Raw genomic sequence first — 20,273 nt, forward strand, 5'->3', positions numbered from 1 at the left:
AAAACGATCTACTAATAAAAATGATTTTAATTGAATTATTTAGTAATGACGTTAAAACTATAAAGAAAAGGAGGGCAAACAATATACTGAAAAAATCTCATGTCTGGACAATAGTTTCCTACTTTTTAAATCATTCTTTAAAACCCTTATCTCTGGTTCTCTAGTATTCTAGACCACCAGCCTTCCAGAAATTCATAACCGTAAAAAAGAAACTGGGCTTACCATAAATTCCTGTCGATATGCACGGGAAAGCCTGAAAAGAAAAAGAAAAAAAGTCAGAAATGTCAAACGTTAGAAAGAATGCATGAAGAGATAACCAACATAACTGACTTCCACTGACACATTCCCTGTCACTTTTGGAAATAGAGAGAAAAGTGATATAAAGGCTGGTGAAAATACCCAAAAGCCCTCCATTTTTTCTTTTCCCACCATTGACACCATGCAAGAATTCCATTATTATCAATCTTCCCGAAATTCCCCCGCTCGCTGTGCGTGATCTAACGTCCGAGAGACCTGAAGTCGATCTACCAGACGATTTTCACGAGCGCAAACTCGACGCTAATTACAAACGCAGGCCGACACGGTGCACGAGATATTCCCTGATGTGAGGAGCGTGAACACATGGGTTATGAATCTTTATTCAAACACTTCAGTGGACTCGAGGCTGTACAGGAATTCTATTCAGAAAACAGCTTTGAGAGCAGTGCGACAGTGATGATGATTTCAACAGCGATGCTTGGTGGATTAGTATAAATCTGCCAGAACTTATGGAGAGAAAAAAAAAAGTGATAGAGAACATGAACTCCTTACAACTGGAATGTGTGTTTTTTTTGCGATTCTTCTGAAGAGCAATAAAACACCCACTCTGTAATGCAAAACCCCCACGCTGCAAAGTGGATGGTCTTACATCCTCCTACTATAACTACGATCACTAAATAGGCGGTTATGCGGATATTTCAGATTATTTAAGAGACAGACGATGGTTTATGTACATCGTTTGCGTGGGATTCGCATCTAGGCTTCGTTTTGTAATTGTCAAGTGGACAATTAGACTCAACAACCATGAAAAATAGACGACTTTATAACCACAGGACAAGTTTCTCAATATTCTGAACATTTTTATTAATTGCCATTTAATTGTATGCGTTAAAGACTGTGGTATTGTGAAAAAATATGTTAAAGATGTTTATTAGAGGGACGCACAGGACGTTTTTGGAGAGAGGTGAGATCTCTCCAAAAAGAGACAGTCATGGGGTATATCAAAATATATCAGTGGAAAAATGTTAAAGATGGAGCCACTAGGCAGGAGGAAAAGAGGGAGACCAGGGAGGAGATTTATGGATGTGGTGAGTGAAGTCATGCAGGTGGTTGGTTTGAAAGAAGCAGATGGAGAGGACAAAGTGATATGGAGACAAATAATCTGATGTGGCAACCCCTTAAAGGGAGCAGTCGAAAGAAGAAGAAAAAGAAAGCAGACGATAAACAACTTTTTTTAACTGAAACTATAAAACAAAATAAACTAAATGGAGACATAATCTCACATTAGATTTTCCATATTCTTCCACTTTTTCTTCCACAAATTTTATCGGTCCAGTGCTTGTTGTTTATTTATTTATTTATTTACTTACTAACTTATTTATTTGTTTGTTTATTTATGCATTCATTCATTTTTTAATCCATTGATTGATTCATTTATTTATTTTCAAAGCTCAATCATGGAGAATTTGGACCCAACACCAACATTTTCTTCATCCTAGATGGACCTTATTAACATAACTAATTGCTGAGTCGACAAAAACAGCCATTCACGACAGAAAACTCTTCTCAGATCCAGAAACTATGTTTGGAACAGAAAACTAAATATAATGTTATTTCGGGTGCTGAGATGATTTTCAACAGCCGTGAAACAAAACAAAAAAATAGACAGAGACAGCACGTATTCGATAATAATATGACAATCTCCTTTACAGTATAATGCAAAGCTCCTGACCATTAATCTATCTCCAGTGGATACGTTTCATAGCACCATCTCCTCGTCTGTGCTCGTCTATTTCGGATGCTGATAAGAAGTTGGGATCTTGTAGGACACGTTTTTGCTGCGTGAGCACATTTTTCCAGCGAGATCGTCCCTGCGTTTCACTTTACAGCAGACATGATTTTATTAGCGTTTCCCTTTTATATGCAGATTTGATTTTTCATAGCATCTGTGATAATTGTTCTGACAACCTCTGTAGTCGATTATATCCGCCGGCTTATACGTTGCTGAAGTCTCAGTGGTGGCGTGTGGAGCTTGTTGGTGGAGCGTAACAACAAATGAAGAGAAGAGCTTTATGATCGTGTACGACGCTGTTCTGATACACGTGGATCGACGAAGGATGAACGGAGAGATCAATGAAGCAAGTCTATAATTTACTTCAATAATTAAAAATCATTCAGCACTCAGACTGTGGCATTTAGCCGGTGCCCAGTGAATATGGTGGTTGATTAAGTGGCAGCTCCATCTCCCAATACAGTGTAAACGTGGCAGAGGGACGGACCCGTAGCTGGAGATCAGTATGCACGGTTGCAGAGGTGAAGCTTCATGCATAATAATTCCGAACTCATGAATAATATCATAACAATTGGAATTGATCCATCGCTCAACCCGGTATCTGTGCTTGACAGGTTCAGCTCTGGATTTATTCTTATTCACGGCCTTGTCTGAAAGCTTATGAAACTCCCGGGCTTGGATTATTCACAGCAAGAAAATTATCCACAATCAGTTTTATGAGCTTGACAGCACGGAGAGTGAAAAATGATTGGTGGGGAATTTTTTTTCACAGCAATCGCACAAATACGGAATAAAAATGGCAAATTCTTAAAAACAAAACAAAAGTAAATCAATACAATGCCGTTTTGTTTGCCTGCTAATATATATTTTATATATATACACACACACACACACACACACACACACACACACACACACACACACACACACACACACACACACACACACACACACACATATATACAAAGTCCAACAATATCAAAATTAGTATACATTTTGCATCAGCTGAACTTTACCTCAAAAAATTCAGAACCTGCCCCAGAAAGTGAGTTTTAGGTGATCCTAGGTCACACTCTCTGGGATCTAGAGACTCCAAGACACACACACACACACACACACACACACACACACACACACACACACACACACACACACACAGCCTGTGTGCCTGTAACTTAAGGTCAGCCACGAACAACACAGGAGCTGAAGTCTTACTAGAAAAGCGCATACACATTCGGAAATCAATCCTTCAGGAGGATCATGCTAGATTACATCCACTGTAAAGTCCATGTGGAATAACCAAAGTCAAAACAGGAACAAGACAGGGAACAACAAAGATTTATGCTCATGATCCGGAAGATTTCCTGTAGCAAGTAGCAATCATGGTGAAGGTAAAAATATCAGGGACAACATCAATAAACAAAACTTGACTGGAAGAAGGTACACAGCCACAACAGAAATAAAAATCAGGCGGAAAGTTTATGGAACAACGAAATGTGTCATGTTAGATCTCCAAAGTTCTCTCAGACGAAAAGAAGAAAAGAGAGCTGCTTGAATAGAGTTGCAGGAAAACCCGAAAGCAGCAGGACCAATGGTTAGACAGGGAGCAATAAGCACTGCAACTGCAATCATTTTAATGTGAAAATAAAATTCTACTCCTGAGCAGTAATTCAGCTCGTTGTATTTGGAGAGACTAGGGGAGGTACAGATGTGGGAGCGGCACAATGTGCATTAGCCCTCTGACTAATTCTGGGGAGCTAAATTTGAACAATTTTAATGGAAAATATTTGGAAAATACACTGAAAGTACTGTATACTGAACAATGAACAAAAATATATGTTTACTCTATAAAAAATATCCACATGTAATGAAAAACCTGATTGTGAACGTGTGTTTATCAAAAATAAAGCTAAAAAAGCCCAAAAAAAAAAGGTTAAAACACAAGGCCGTGAAAACTTTCAACCAACTTGACTGTTACAAAACCCTCGCACTAAAGACTCCAATAAAGTTAAACAAAACATCTTTACAGGTTTTTTTTTTACAGTCCTTTTTTGGGACGTAGATGTGAACAAAAATGGGTTAAATTTGAACAATGTGAATGGAGAAGATGTGGACAATTCGTCGTGAATGTGAGAAATAAAAGCTAAAAAAAAAAAGAAAAAGGTATAAAGACCCATATCATGCGACCTTCCAATCCCAAAACCATGTAAAACTTCATGGAGCTGGCATTGGGCACAGGGGCAATGTCATGCTGGAACAGGTTTGGGTCTCCAAGTTGAAGTGAAGGGAAAATTTTACGCTATAGCATTTAGAGACGTCCGATACAATTGCATGCCTCCAGCTTTGTGGTCACAGTTTGGAGAAGAACCACATATGTTGAAAGATTTATGATCAAACTCTTGATGTCAAATGAGGATGAGGTTCCCCTTTTGAGTCTGGTTCCTCTCAAGGTTTCTTCCTCATAACATCTAAGGGAGTTTTTCCTTGCCACAGTCGGCACGGCTGCTCATCAGGGATAAATACACACCGTTCACCTTCACTGTTGATTTCTGTAAAGCTGCTTTGAGACAATGTCTGTTGTGAAAAGCGCAATAGAAATAAACTTGAAACTCGATATGGCAGGAAAAGTCAGATCTCAGAGAGTCAGAGATCTCAAAACCTTTGCCTATATAATATATGTTATATAAACATTTGAGAAAGTATCCTCCATTCAATTCTCTTTAACTATAGCAACAAACGTATAAAATCAATCGTCGCGTTCTGAGCGATCCAACTGGAGAATCATCTTCTTCCAGTGAGTGTTTTATTAACTGAGGGTCTTTCTGTTTGTGTGTACGTGGGAGGTTTTTTGAGACAACAAGAAGGTTATCCTCTATAATTTAATTTGCAAAGTCATTACTTGTATCGTGTCATCTTCACCAAGTACCACTTAGTGAACAACACAAATTTGGTTATTTGGTTCATTGCAACCTAATGTGACTTAATTGCCTCACTGCTCCATAAAGCAGGCAATTAAAGTGACTTTCTGCAAATATTCAGGCCACTAAAGTAAAGGCATCTCTCTTTTTTTTTTTGCTATTTTCATTGCATAATCCAACACGATCCTGCTTCTACTCATTTGAATTATTACCACATGGGCTGCTGTCATAACACAAAATGGACTAAAGCAAATCTGGGAAAGAAGGAAGGGGGAAAAAAAAACAGACCATCTTCTTTATTTATGACCATCTTTTTTTTTAAAGATTAAAAGCTTACCATACAATAATAGTTCTGGCTCGGCAGCACTTTGTGCCAGACAGATTGCACAGGAGTGGATTTATAGCGAGGAATCTTGTAATTTTTCTTAAGTTCTGAGCTCCATTGGCCTGTGCCACATTACTTATGCAAAGATCCCATTTGTCTCTAGGGGAAGGGGGAGAGGAAAAAAAAAAAAAAAGGTGCGACCGTAACTAATACAGCTGGGTGATAAATAAATGTGAAAACTCCACGCGCTTTATTTAAAAACAGGAATATTAGCCAAAGCGAGTGCTAAAACGCTGGAGAACAGAGCAGCACAAATTCTGACCCTGCAAAAGTGTGATAAATAAAAGCTGCTAATAAGAGGGTGAAAAAAAAAAACTATTCGAAATAAATCAAATATGTCTACATTTCTCCTACACACTCCCATACAGCTGTAATTGTGCTAATTCAGAACTGACAGGAAAGAAAATTGCAAACAAACCCAGCTGGTGACAGCTGCATAAATCAAACGCTATGTGCTGTTTTCACTGAGTATCAGATGATACGTTTTTATGTATCGTCATAAAACAGTTCAATTAAGACATCCGAGCGCATACGCCGACGTTCCTGTGTAGGCTTTTGAAAAGCCTGGCAGTGGTTCTAATCATTTCTGCTGCTTTGTGCCAAAGCTCCCGCTGTCAGGATCGATAGTTTTTAGACTTTCTTTTGCTTGAGCCGTGACCTTTCCATGTGGTCGTCTTGCTCTGACTCAAACTCTCTGTGAAGTGCAGAACACAGGGCCATTTTTAGACTTACTGGAAAGGAAAGAAAATCAGGTCGAAACAAACAAGTTGCGGCTTCTTGAAATGCGCTGTTGCAGGTTCCCTATTAACAAAACGATCTGATTTGTTATATCGTTCATCGGAATGTTTTAAAAAGTGCTAAATGCATCAAACAAGTACGACTCCACTGCTGTAAACCGATGTAATGCTCTAAATGTATTTAAAAAATGTAAAGATTCCCATGCTAAACATGAGTATGACTCTTCATGACATCATTGAAGGATGAAATTCCTTGTATGAGCCATCAGCTCTACACCCACCACCATGCTTCATTGGGATACTGAAGTCGACGGCAGCGCTGCACAGGACTCGTTTGAGAAGAACGTCTCAAAAGCAGTGTGTTTTTGGATGTGAAGGAAGGAGAACCTTGTTCAGAACGTCCCATATAATCGCTGCTGTTGTTCAATTTCAGACTCAGGATACAATTTTGGATTAAATATACACTGCTGGAACTGACTGGCTGTAGTTAATTTATAACGTTTTTGTTCCTGTTTAATTTTAGCGACGTTCTAGCTCTCAGACGATCGCTAGGCAAAGTTGCGGGTGTTTTTGCGACTCTTGAGGCTCCGCCCAGCCACGCCTTTAGGAGCTCAGCTGTTTTTATAAATCTGATCAAACTCAAGACTGGATGTAGAGACAAAGGATGCAATACTACTCTATAGATACTCAACATTAATGTGAGATTGCCCAAAATGGTGTGTATGCCCCCTTTAACTGCTGGAAAAATTATTAAAACGAGTAGTTTCAGTGCAAATATTATTTCATAGAAAGTTTACATTTTTTTGCTTTCGCTGATAAAATAAGTGTATACAGTTGAACACAGTTTTTAATGAATTCAGATCTGGAATAATATGTTAATATACATTGGCATTGATTGACCTCCCTCCAGAACTTCTACCATGTAGCGAAGGGTACCGTTTAGAAATTAATTTCAAAATACAGTGTTCAACTCATTAAATAAGTCTTATAGGTTGTATATATATATATATATATATATATATATATATATATATATATATATATATATATATATATATATATAGTTTTATAGTTCCCCATAGTTTTATAAGACTCCTGACCATGTAAACCTATAACACTATAACTGCATTTTGTATGTACGACGGCCCCACCCTCAGAACACCGTAACGTCTTGCAAACGTGATTCCAGTCACCTTGACTTCCTACTACAAGATATTCCTCATAAAAGTTTTTTACAGTCCTTGTAAAACACATGACCTGGCCCCTATTCAGCGAGCGGAAAATGTCACTTCCTGCCTCAGAGCAGTCAAACCCAAGGCACGCTGAAATCAAATGACATTTCTGTCGAGCTTTAACACGAGCCCCTTTGGTCTTCCCATAAATCAGCGAAATGCTAAAAAACTAATCCGTACAGAACGGCAGGCCTCTGGCTTTGACACGATGAAGAAGAGGAAGCTCTGTTCCTATTTACAAAGCACTCGCACGAGTACGTGAACAAACAGATTTCTTTGCACACATTGATCCATGCTAATCGCTAATCAACACTGAGCTTGTGTTAACCAGATTACGTAAAAGCGACGGGTTTGCGCGCCGTGTCCTCGGTGACCCGCGCAAACACACCTCCTGCAGTCAGCGACGGATTTCGCTTGGCGCTACAGCGGCCTAGCCGTGGAACTGAAACACTAGCGCAATCATACTAACCATGCAATCTGTTACGCTGATGCATTGACACAACAAGCCCCGGCCTTATTTAACAAGGTTGACATTATTACACTGCATTGATGAGTTATGACCCCCTGCTTCTTGGTTATTATTTTCGCTTCGCCGAATCATTAGGAGCGGAACAGCTGGATCGGGACGAACGCTTTCGACGGGAAAGCGCACGCCTGCTCTTTTTTGCTTCATATTTTATTTGCTTGGGGAAGCGTGAGGTAAATTGGTCACGGGGGAAATTATAGCATTGTGATCGTCCCTCCCCAATCAATCAAGCTATTCACATTTCTCACGGCTAATTGGAGATGCTTTCGCTACACCTGAATACCTGCACATTGAAAAGAAATAAAGAAAGAAACAAAGCTTACAAGAACAAAACTACTAAAGGCAACGTTTCTATCTAAAAATCACGTCAAATTCCGATTAGTTTCAATAACAAATTCCTTTTTTTTTTTTTTAACAAGAACGCTGCTTGGTTCTAGTTAAAGCAGGAATCTTATTCTATTTCATGCATTCTGGGTTATTTACACTGTTAAATATTCTCATGCTAAACATCGTCACCGTTTCCAAAAAACTATTTGGAGGTATGACTGAGTATTTCTGTGCCAAATACTCTCCTTCTGGGTTTGTATAAGTTATTTATTTTTTCAAGTATGGCCCTTCATGACATCATGAAGGGCGGAATTCTTTAATGAGCCATCAACTCTACACCCACCACCATGCTTCATTCAGTTACGGAAGTCGTCGCACAGGACTCGATCGAGTAGAACATCGTCAAAAAAAAAGTGTTTTTCTATGTGACAGAAGGAGAACCTTGTTTAGTACTTCCCATATGGACACGTCCTGCTGTAGTAGTCATTGATGCTATTCTTCTTAATGTTCAATTTCAGACTCTCAAATCTGATCCTGTTAGTTTGTCAAAACTCGCAGACGGAGCTGAGCATGCTTGCGCCTCTTTAGCTCCGCCCACAACCACACCTCAAGGAGCTGGCGAAGTAAGAAGCGTAAAGCTGTATCTTTCTTTTTGAAATCTGATCAATCTAAAGATATAAGATATGAAGGATGACATATTGCACTATAGGAACTCGAGATTAACATGAGTGTCCTAAAGTATTATGTCTGGCCTCTGCTCTGACCCCAGCTTCCTAACATCGCTGGGATATGCGAAGAAAGAATTTCCCTGTACATGTGACAAGCATAAAGCACCTTTCTTTCTTTTTTTCCTTTCTTTCTAGTTAAACAGAGTTTTTAGGAACTGGAATGATATATTAATATAGATTGGCATTGATTTTTACTCCCCTCCAGAACCGGAATCTCAACCCAGTAACTAAGGGTACCATTTACAAGGGTCCTCACGGGTCGGTAAAAGGCTCTCAGGTATAACAAATTCAGTGCAGTTTCACAGCCACACTGGCCTCCGTGTCCTTGCAACTTAAAGATGCTGAATTGACTGCAACGTGCAAATATTCTCGTATCCGTGTGGCTGTAACGCTCCGTGTGAAGACACACCGCAGTCTATTAAAGTGTGTTCAGTCCACGGTCTAACTCGCTTACACAGACCGTGGGGCTGGATTATTAGGAAACCGGTGCCAGGTGTATTAAAGCCATGATTCCAGCAACAAGAAGTGCTAATTGATTGAGCAGCTGCTCTGTTGGTCTTGATTAACGCTCAATGGCCACTTTTATGGATGACCAACTCTTACGCCGTTCAGCAATCTGGCAAAGAAGTGCAATATGCTGGTCAACAGATGTAGCCATTTGAAAGCAAAGAAAAAAAACGACTGTAAACTGAAGACACTTTAATAGTCCGCAGCGTTTCGGTATGGTGTACGGCAGCTGTGCCATGTGAAACTAGCCAATAGATTTTTGATTGGCAACTTTAAGGTGCATCATGACCCTGAGAAAGCTGTAATATCCTCTGCATATTTCGTCTCTGAAGGCAACGCAAGAGCGATTCAGATTAGCATTCGTGAAAAAAGACGATCCTTGTGTGAAACCCCTTCGCTTCCACAACAGAAAATAAAATTTCAAGGACATAATGAAGAATGCATGATGAGGAACACAAGCAGGTGGGCTTCGTCAGCATGCATACATTATTGACATAAATTTATCTCGTTTTATTGCTCTTTTTTATCCAAGATTTATTCTCAGGGTTATATATCTTAATACTTCACTATGTGGATAAGAGTTTATAGATCTAACAATAAGATTTGTATGTGCTTCTTGAACATTCCACATTTAGTCCCCATTTGCAGATTTGATAACCTCTAATCTTCTAGGTTTTGGAGTGTGCTTGAGGAGATTTCAAGAGTCAAGAACTCGGATGGATTTGGACTGTATTTAATATCAACAGTCTAATAAAATGGTTCGGGACCACTGATTGCATTTAATCACTACACACCTTAATGATGATAAACTGGAATGAACAGACATTCGGAGTTGAGGATGAGGATGGGTTCCCTTTTGAGTCTGGTTCCTCTCGAGGGTTCTTCCTCATGCCATCTCAATTTATACATTCTTTTATTATCGTTTTTATTTCAGTAAAGCTGCTTTGAGACAATGCCCATTGTTAAAAGCGCTTTACAAAAAAAATGAAATTCAAATGTTTTTAAAGCTACTGATGTAGATGAGGTGAGGAGGCCTGGGGTTCAGCGTTCACATTCATCCCAAAGGTGTTCTATTGGTTTGGATCTCTGTAGTATGAGCTCTTCCATTCCAACCGATGGAAAGCATAGGGGCAGGGGCACTTCAAGAAAATTTTATGCTACCACATTATGAAAAAAAAAAAAAAGTAAGGTTGGAAAAGTCATTTTTGTCTATATAGTGTATGTTATAACTTGCTTCATATAACTATAAGTAGCTCAATGGTTAAAATGTTGTTGCCAAAAAGAATCACATACAGGCAGTGGGACAGTAGTAGCTCTGGATCAGCAGTGTACAGTAAAAAAGTAAACTTAATTTGTTACTGTACTTAAGTATCTTTTTCCTGTATCTGTATTTTAGTGAACTATTTAAATTTGGGGAGATTAGAACTTTAACTTCACTACATTTCAAAGTCAAATCTCTTACTTTTTACTCCATTTTGCAAAATTAGTCGTTTATTTTTTTATTTTATTTACAAGGATAAAAATGTAACCGGTCAAACACGCAGCACGTCACCAATCAGGTCCGAGCACTCGCTCTGTTTTGATTGGCGCTCGGTGTATTTACTTATCACCAACATACAGTTCAGCATCAGTTCAACTGCAAGCAGAACATTTAGAGAGGAATAAATGATTTTTTGTGGCTGAAAAGAAGATTTTGGGCTCATGATCATTTTAATAGAAATCAATCAGTGACTCATTAATATCATTCTATTAATAGATCGGTGCGTTGAGAGTAACATTCGAGTTTTTTCACATAAACCGAGTTGATTACGCAAAGAGTCTTGTGATATGATAAAAATGAAAAAAAAAAGGTTATAGGAACATTACAGCTGTTACAAATCTTAGTACTTTAGATTCTTAAGTACATTTGAAGGCAAATACTTTTGTACTTTTACTCAAGTGAAAATTTTTCTTTTACTCAAGTACATGGTTTGTGTGCTTCATCCACCACTGCTCTGGATAAGTACAAATGTAACAGACCCTCATGCCCCTGATAACAGCCATGATAATTCTTATTAACACTATCATTGTATTTACCAATTACTGCTGCTAATGCTGACTAATTTTGACTAATTACTATTCAATACTTTTAAAGAATCGAAATTGATTGGAAAAAAAAGATTTGGCTAAGTGAGACGAAGACTTCTCCAGCACCTACCTAATGTATTTCTCTCGGAGGCCGTTTCAGCACTCTGACAGGTGAATTAATGGAAGTCCTGGCCCGTTATCTGTCTTCGAATCTCCTCTTCATTACAAAATGAATGGATCAATTTGTCTAAAGCCGTGAACTTTCTATTGATTAAGATTCTTACTCCGACACGTGGGTAACGGTCTTATTAAATGTTTGATGGTATTTATCACCCCAGCTATGGCATTATAAATTGATGATGACATTGGAATTGAGAGGAGGCTGTTAAAAAAAATAGGGAGAAGAGAGAGAAGGAAGGATGAAATCAAACTGCGGCAAGACAGAATAATGTACCATTTCCGCACATGGGGCCTCATGTAAAATTCACACATTTAGAGCACCACACCAGCACCACACATTAACCGTACGGTGACATGTTATAGGAGACCTCTCGCTGTCAGGGAGGTGTATAAAATAAGAAATACACAGTGCTGATATGCGTTTAAGGCACAGGTGAACTGGGGGAAATGACTAAAAGGTCCATAAGATTTGCAGTAATTCTCCTTCCTGTCATCTTATTCCAATAAAAAATAGATGGATTCTTAAAAAAAAAAACTCATGAAACCGTTCACTTCGTCCTCAACATATAATAAACCCACAATTCCGGCATTCGCACAGATTCGAATGAATGTGTTCCTAGCTGTATTAGGAAATATTATTAATACTTAAATATGACAAAGATGTTCCCACATGAAATATGCACCCTAATCCTTTTTTGTGTGTGTTTTAAAGAACACGATGCATTTCATAAAAATCCAACGGATCAACAGAGAACGTTGCAGAGGTTAATCTAAATCAAGCATTAAATAATAACGAGAAAGCTCTTTTGAAGTGACATCATGAGCCTTACAATGAATCAGCATTAGCAGCTTATTTTATTATATACCTGATTTACATATCCTTTTTAAATAATAATAAAAAAAAAAGTCCTTCAGCAATTTATAAGGCTCATATCAATGTGACGGTTCAAAGGAAATAATCAGTGATAAACCATACGGAGCCGAAGCGACTCTGCATCTGGCTTTTTCTTACAGTACTTTTCACAGGAGAAGCAATCAATAGGAGGGTTATTAACGTAAAACGCCAAAGGAATTTTTTTAGCTATCAGCCGTAACGTTTAAAGGAGTTAAAGATTGAATTAAGGAAAGAAAATTAATAAGGGGTTGCATTAAATTTGTGGGGGGCATTTATTTTTGCTTGCAATCGTTCAATTCGAAATTCTCTATAGAAGGAAAAGGCAACGCAAAACTAATATGAAGATATGACTGATCAGCTCGAATCTACGATTATATTCGATGGGCGTGGTATCTTTCAGGATGACCCCTGCCCATATTCAGAAATCACGTGATCACTAATGAGTATAAAAACATGCGTTGTATGCCGTGGCCCTCACATGTACCCGATCTCAATCAAATCAAACGATTACATTTATGAAAAATGTATTAATGTGGTTGCATTAAAATATGGGGGGGCATTTATTTTTGCTCGGAATGCTTCCAATCCACTGAAATCCTCTATAGGAGTAAAAGTGAAACAAAACTATCATAAATGTCTTAATCTGATTAACTCAAATCTATACTTCTATTCCCATTAAATAGAATTGTAGATTAGATACGATTATATCGGATGGGTGTGGTCATCTTGAAAGAGACCACGCCCAAAACAAATGTATAATCATAGATTAGATTCGATGGGTGTGATCTTCCTTGAAAAAGACCACGCCCATAAAATATAATTGTAGATTAGATAAGATTATATTGGATGGGTATTCTCATCTCGAAAGAGACCACGCCCAAAACAAATGTATAATTATAGATTAGATCGATGGTTGTGATCACCCAGAAAGAAACCACACCCATCTGATATAATCTTAGAATAGATTTCATGTTTTTTATGTGCGTGGTCATCTTAAAAGAGAGCACTCTCCAAACTAATATAATCGTAGATCAGATTTGATTGTACCGGATGGGCGTGGCAATTCTAAAAGAGAACATGGCCATCTGGTATAATCTTAGATTAGATTCCTTTTTTTTCATGGGCGTGGTCATCTTAAAAGAAATCTCGCTCCAAACGAATATAATCGTAGATTAGATTTGATTGTATTTGGATGGGCGTGGCCGTTCTGAAAGAGAACATGCCCATCTAGTATAATCGTAGATTGGATTTCATTTGATAGGCGTGGTCAACTTAAATGACCCCACACTGCAAATGAATATAGTCATAGACTAGATTTGATTGTATTGGATGGGTGTGGGAATTCTAATACAGAACACGGTCATCGGATATATATTCGTAGATTGGATTTGATTGTATTGGATGGGCGTGGTCATTCTAATAGAGAACATATGCTGTTTTTCTGACTAGACGTGGTCCAATAGAATATCAAGACACTGTGTATTCTATTCCTTTAATGATCATGAGTCTGTGTTACATGGATTTAATGCAGAAATTGAGGTTTAAAGCCTATGTCTCGGTTACACACGATTCGAACCTTAAGCTTTACATTTGTTCTTGTTTGACTGCAGTTTGAGTAACAAGAAAATTGTTGCACAATAGATTTAATCCATATCACAATATTGGTGTATTAATAGTACAGTGGAACCTCGGGTTACGAATTTAATTGGTTCCGGTACTTTATTCGTAACCTAAAAAGTTCGTATCCCAAAACGCGTGGATAGAGCGTGGGTGGCGATAAGAAAAGGACCGACTTGCCTGTGATTTTTTGGTGCGCGACGTTCATATCCCGAAATTTTGTTCGTAACCAGGGGCAAAAATTTTGATGAACTGCGATTCGTAACCTGAATTATACGTATGCCGGGGCGTTCGTAACCCGAGGTTCCACTGTACAGTCCCAAAGGCAATGTGGACGTTTAAGCTTGGTGAATTTTTTTCCCATGTGGCCCGTTGACAGTCAGAAAATATAAGCAAACCAAACAAAAAATGCTGGATTTTTATATATAAATGAGGTCGGAAAGCCATTTTGTTAAGCTGTTCTCCTCAAGAAACATCTGTCAGTCTCGGCGGGTGTGAACGACATGCAGCTGATTTGCATAATCCTAAAAGAACACGAAAAAAGTGACAGAAAAAAGCAGATGTGTAATTTAATGTGTGTTTCCTTGTCTAAATATTGATATAACTTTTAGTCTCGAGTCACCGACTGTGATCGCAGTCCTTGGTGAGTATAAGTTATTATCAATTCCATGACTAAAATTTATCATAAGTGCAGCCCTCATTGACTAAAGCGTTTTTTCCCCCAGACTCGAAGCCGTTTGAGCCCAGAGTTCATTATGACTCGCGAAGTGTGAATGCTGTTCAATCAAACCGTGATATAATCTGAATAGTGTGCGGTTTTTAGTGGCCCATGCAGAGCGTTGGACAAGTCACATCACTTCCTGTTATTATGATATTTATACAATTAAATATATAAGTGTATAGTATATGTAATAGTATATGTATAGTAACCTGCAAACCGCCGCTTATCCGTGCACCTGCTTCCACATACATGACGTATATATTAGGGGTATTAGGGGACAGTTTGGTACGTACCTCGGTTTTCAAGTCACAATTCGGTTCAATTTCAGTACACATTGTCTGTTTGTTTTGATAAACAATATATAACATTGCTTGTGCTTGGTTTACATTGTCTGTTTTGTCTTGTATAGTCTGTTTAGTCTGTCAAGCTAAATCAGGGTTCCCTAGTGGACTAGTGGTTAGGATTCGGCGCTCTCACCGCCGCAGCCAGGGTTCGATTCCTGGTCAGAGAACCGAACCCAGCCATTAGGGTTGCACAAGCCAGTGCACTCTTAGTGCCGTCCCAAGCCCGACAGATGGGGAGGGTTGCGTTAGGAAGGGCATCCAGCGTGTGCCAAATCGAACATGCGGATCACGAATACGGATGATCCGCTGTGGCGACCCCTAATGGGAGAAACCTAAAGAAAGTTAGTCTGTCAAGCTAAATGTATAGTGAGGGTCACTAACAGCTGGAACCAAATTCCTTGTGTGTGCCAACGCAATTGCCCAATAAACCGGATTCAGATTTTTAATTTTTTTTTTATTGTTGTCAATTATTTTTATTAATGTTTGTGCACATGCCTGCTTGGTTTAAATTGAATATTTGACAATAAAAAAAAATATATTTAAATGAATGTAAAGCGTATTCTGTATCCATATCTACGCTACTCGATCGGAATAAATGATTTGTACTACACGTGTAAGAAAACTCAAACTTTGTTCTGTGCACGCATCAAATCGCCAACGTTTTTACGACAGTATAGCGATAAGAAAATATACTCAAATGTATCAATTATAATATAAAAGTGCATTGCATTCATTTGATTTATCCGTTTTATTTTTATTTATTTATTTTTTTCACGTGTGTGAGGTGGAGACTAAACAAACGTTCAGTCTGTCGCTTAATATGTTCGTGAGGGACAAAATGGTTCGGTGCGAACAAGTTTACCGTTGCGCACCATTATATACTGTATAGCTAATACAGTACGATACTTTAACCCGTGTAGGCGAGGCCATTTCTCAATGCACGATTTATTCAAGATAATACGAGCTCATCAGAACATATCTCCATTGTAAGTCAGGGATTACTGGTATATGCAAATCTGTTCTCAGAAAACCCGCCCCCAAACGTGCACTGGTCTTGAGTGTGGATGCAAAAACCAGAAGCCTGTGAAAGTGTTATTCACACGTCCCTGGTCATACAAACCGCATTAGAACTGCTGCCACAAATGACTTTTTAACCCTTGCAGTGAACACAGTTACCACCCACCAAAGATGGATTACTGTGCAAGTACATTTGTCATCACAGACTCGCCTCTTTCCAGTAGCAGGTTATTAAAAACATCTGGGCTACACGCGCTCCGCTTACTGTAACACTATGTAACCGTATAGGAAAGCCATTATCTGCACAATTACAACAAGGAGGTCACTGAAGCGTGGATTTATGGGACTGAAGGTTGGTCTAAATGTCAAAAGAGATGAAACGTGACAGTGTAGTTCGTACAAGAATTAACTTTGAATGCGTTTTATTCAGGTTTGATAGTACACCCCATTAGGATGAGTGCAAATAGGGGCCGAGCCGGCAAAGTGGGGCCGAGAGAAGTGATATCCTGGAAGCAGAATATATGGCATTGGTTTACTTTATAATAAAGTATGGATGGGTTATTATATTGAATTTTTCCACAGGGAAAACATTTGTCTATTTTTTTTTTCATCTTATCATCTAAAAGGGTTGCCACATGCGTATTTATGCTACAACCTGAGAGTACGTTCTGAATGTTATGAAAAGACTTAGGAGTGAATCTAAAGAAATGGTTTTGATTCCTGAAGCAATAAACAACAGCGTGAGATAAATATTCGGCTGCACATTCTCTAAATGCTATCATAATGAGCTACAGATGGGTATTTTGATACATCAGTATGCATTCACAGGAAATCAGACTGTGTTATTGATACATGAAAATGCATTACATATAAGGGATGTGCATCTCTATAACTATGGCTGATGCAATTCATATCTTGATGCATAGCCAACGATACGATGCATCGAAGATACATATGAAGCAGCTATGCGATATCGAGTCACTATTACGATGTAGTGCTTTGCGATTTCGATCCGATTTAACACGATGCGATTCAATGGGAAAAATACGATGCTATGCAATTCAGTATTGGACGATAGTTCACTTTTATTTCTTTGCTCAGCAATTTACTTTAATGCATGACCCTTTTCTAATGCAAAAAGAAAAAGATTGAATAAAACCAGGATGTTCTTTTCCTGTTGTGTCTGCAGGAAGTTACAGCTCTACCTCTGCCATGTAAATCTGAATTCTATGTAAATCTCAGGACACGCCCCGGTCTCCGTAGCGTTGTGATGCGTCATATTCACGTAGCAGCAGCGAATCAATAGCTTTTACTGATGTAAATATGCTGCATCCCGAAACATACTTGTATTCAGTGCACCGATATGAATCGATGAGTATTACCAAGCCGAATATTAATATATACATATATATATGTATTCAGCGATTTTATCACTGGGAAGAATTGCTGTGAGGCAGGAGACGGCACGAGGCCTAAAATCCCCTTTATCCGTGATAAAATCACTGTACTCCAAATCTTTCATTGGCTTGTTGCTTTTAGTCTGTTACCGGTATGCCTTGGTTGCTAAGCAGCATACCAGGCGCAAATTAGGGCATTTTACGGACGGGGAAGAAATGGCGCATGTTGGTTTAAAGTAAATTTAATGTTAATTTCATATTGTGAACTAATTCGTCTCCGGTTATGCGCAGCAGCTTCCTGAATCCGGTTAATCATCAGTCGGTGTGAGTGGGAGCTCCATGGAAGCGCAATAACGTTCCACAATGAACTATCCGGCATGTCATTATCAAGAGTAAAAGCTGTAAAAAATGAACACGACCAGCTTCCTGTAGAGAATAAGCATCTTAATCGAGTTAATCCAGTTGTTTCCTTTCAATCCAGTTCTTTTGGCAGAAACGGTAGCAGAGATAAACGTGAGACGCAGCCATTCTTGTTTTCTAGATTACAAGTAGCGTAGTTTATGAAACACAGAATTCAAAATAAATAAATAAATAAATACACTAGTCATTAGTTTTATAGTTTTATGAACACCTCAGGCATTCATATGGAATTCAATTACTGTTAAAAATTGTACTGCGACTCTAAACAGAGCCCAATAAATGTTCAGAACGATGTTATTTAATGGGTATCTCATTGAATTACTTCAAATACAGAGGAAATACATATAAAAGGCGCATGACCAACCAAACATTAAATGAACGACTCAAAGTTAAACATCTCCTTTATTAAAAAAAAAAAAAGAGAGAGAACAGTGAACTCTACAGCCGAGCATGTTCCTTCATCCTCTGGGATGGAGTTGTGTGTATAGCAGGTAGGTAGCTGGAAATCCAGAGCGCCTTGGTAAGCACATAAATCTGCCTCGTGCCCTGCAGGTGGAAACTACACTAATTGACTGCTGACGGATTAGAGGTCAGGGCCCTGCTAATATTAGCATTAATAAAGCAGATCCTTTTGGAAACGAAAGCAATCAGCCTGCTCAAGGGGGTAATAAGATCCGCTATATTAATAACCTTGTGACCGGGTCGTATTAACCCTCAACGTCTGTACATACACGAGTAAAAAAAATATTACAAACAAACAGTTACGCTGAGGCAAAACTAAAGAAACAAGCTATTAGCAAAGACAAACGTCGGATCATGTTTGCTGAAATGGAAACAGAGGAGGATGGGGGTCGATTCTCAGACAGTCAGCGCTTAGTTTTTCAGGAAAAATGTGCCTCCTTGACCAAAGGGCTTTTTTTTTTGCAGAATCAGAACCTTCAAAATTCAGAAGCCACTGCTAAGGTCATACCCAGGAGAGCGAGATTAACACAAAGCACTCTTTACCTCTCATGGGCACCACAGCCCTGATTCTTTCTCTCTTTAAAAAAAAGGACAAAATGCCACAACCCTAAAAAAAGATGCCTTCAAGGTCTCCATTTCTTTTTGAGGTGACTTCAGCCTTTTTGTGCGTGAAAGAGAAAAAAAAAACGTGCGAGATGAAAGGGAAAGGCGAGTCACCGATAAGAGTGTAATGCCTCGCTTTAAAAAGAACATGTTCAGACCCTGAACAGCAGCCATTAGTCACACCATTGCCTTATTTCCATATTGCTTTCGTTTGGTTTTCTTGCACCCCCCCTCTCGCCCCATGTTCTTTTTTTAACGTTTTATTCGTGTGCACAAAGCCGCCACATAATGCGTGCTCGAACAAACACCGTTAATGATATTCACACCTACGAGGGGACAAAAAAAAAAGGTCTTCATCGCTCTTTGTCTGTCAGCGACAGGACTCGCACAGAGTCATCTGCTTACTCGAAGTGCACATTTTCATCTGGAGTGTTTCCTCCCTGATTAGTCTCTCCGTCTGCCTGCAGTCTACTTAGAATAAGTACGCATAGCTGGAGCCTCTATCGCAGCAGGACAGTGGCAAAGCTGGAAACAGTTAACGTAATGTCAAGCGAGCTTAATGCTTAAACGATGGATGAAACTTTTGCTTTCGGGGAAAAGAAAGTCAAAGCAAGTCTAGTCGAACTTGTTAGAGCAGCTCCGAAAACGTTTTATTCCTCTTATTCCACAGCAAAACTTTAATAATTACATTTTTGATAGCGTTTTTTTTTCACAATAGACATGGAAGAAACAAAACTTTAAATATAAGTGAATATATGTAGCAAAAAAAAATTCCCTTAGATGGTACTATATGAGGAAGAACATAAAGAGGAACCAGACATCATTTTACTGGCACCAAGAATGTGATTATAAACCATAAAACCCTTACAAACACCGGTGGGTGATTATGAGTAATGTCCTTCCTACAGCCTTCTACAGTCATTTGGAGCTGCTGAGCGCCGTGAATTAGCGCAACATCTAAGATTATTATAGATTCAACACCCACTCCTCCATGCCAGATGTTCCATGATGGAGAAACAGCATATGCCGATTGTTATTGAGGTTGTTTATCCTCACATGTTTATTCAATGTCCGAATTCTTTATGAAGTGGGATCCAACTGGCGCTGGAACATCTCTCAATTTCACATCAAGCTTTTATC

General features: G+C 38.7%; 1 protein-coding gene across 6 annotated transcripts in view; it reads right to left on the reverse strand.

Moving 5' to 3' along the window:
• Positions 1-20,273, reverse strand: part of macrod2 (mono-ADP ribosylhydrolase 2) — a 618,133-nt gene that overhangs the window by 163,847 nt on the left and 434,013 nt on the right. For all 6 annotated transcript variants that reach the window (XM_046875066.1, XM_046875089.1, XM_046875058.1 and 3 more), the window contains exon 7: positions 223-253. In XM_046875066.1, the coding sequence (XP_046731022.1) occupies positions 223-253 (31 nt within the window). The remainder of the gene's footprint in view (positions 1-222; positions 254-20,273) is intronic.

Source organism: Silurus meridionalis, chromosome 2 (genome assembly GCF_014805685.1).
Source record: "Silurus meridionalis isolate SWU-2019-XX chromosome 2, ASM1480568v1, whole genome shotgun sequence".
Classification (NCBI taxonomy): domain Eukaryota; kingdom Metazoa; phylum Chordata; class Actinopteri; order Siluriformes; family Siluridae; genus Silurus; species Silurus meridionalis.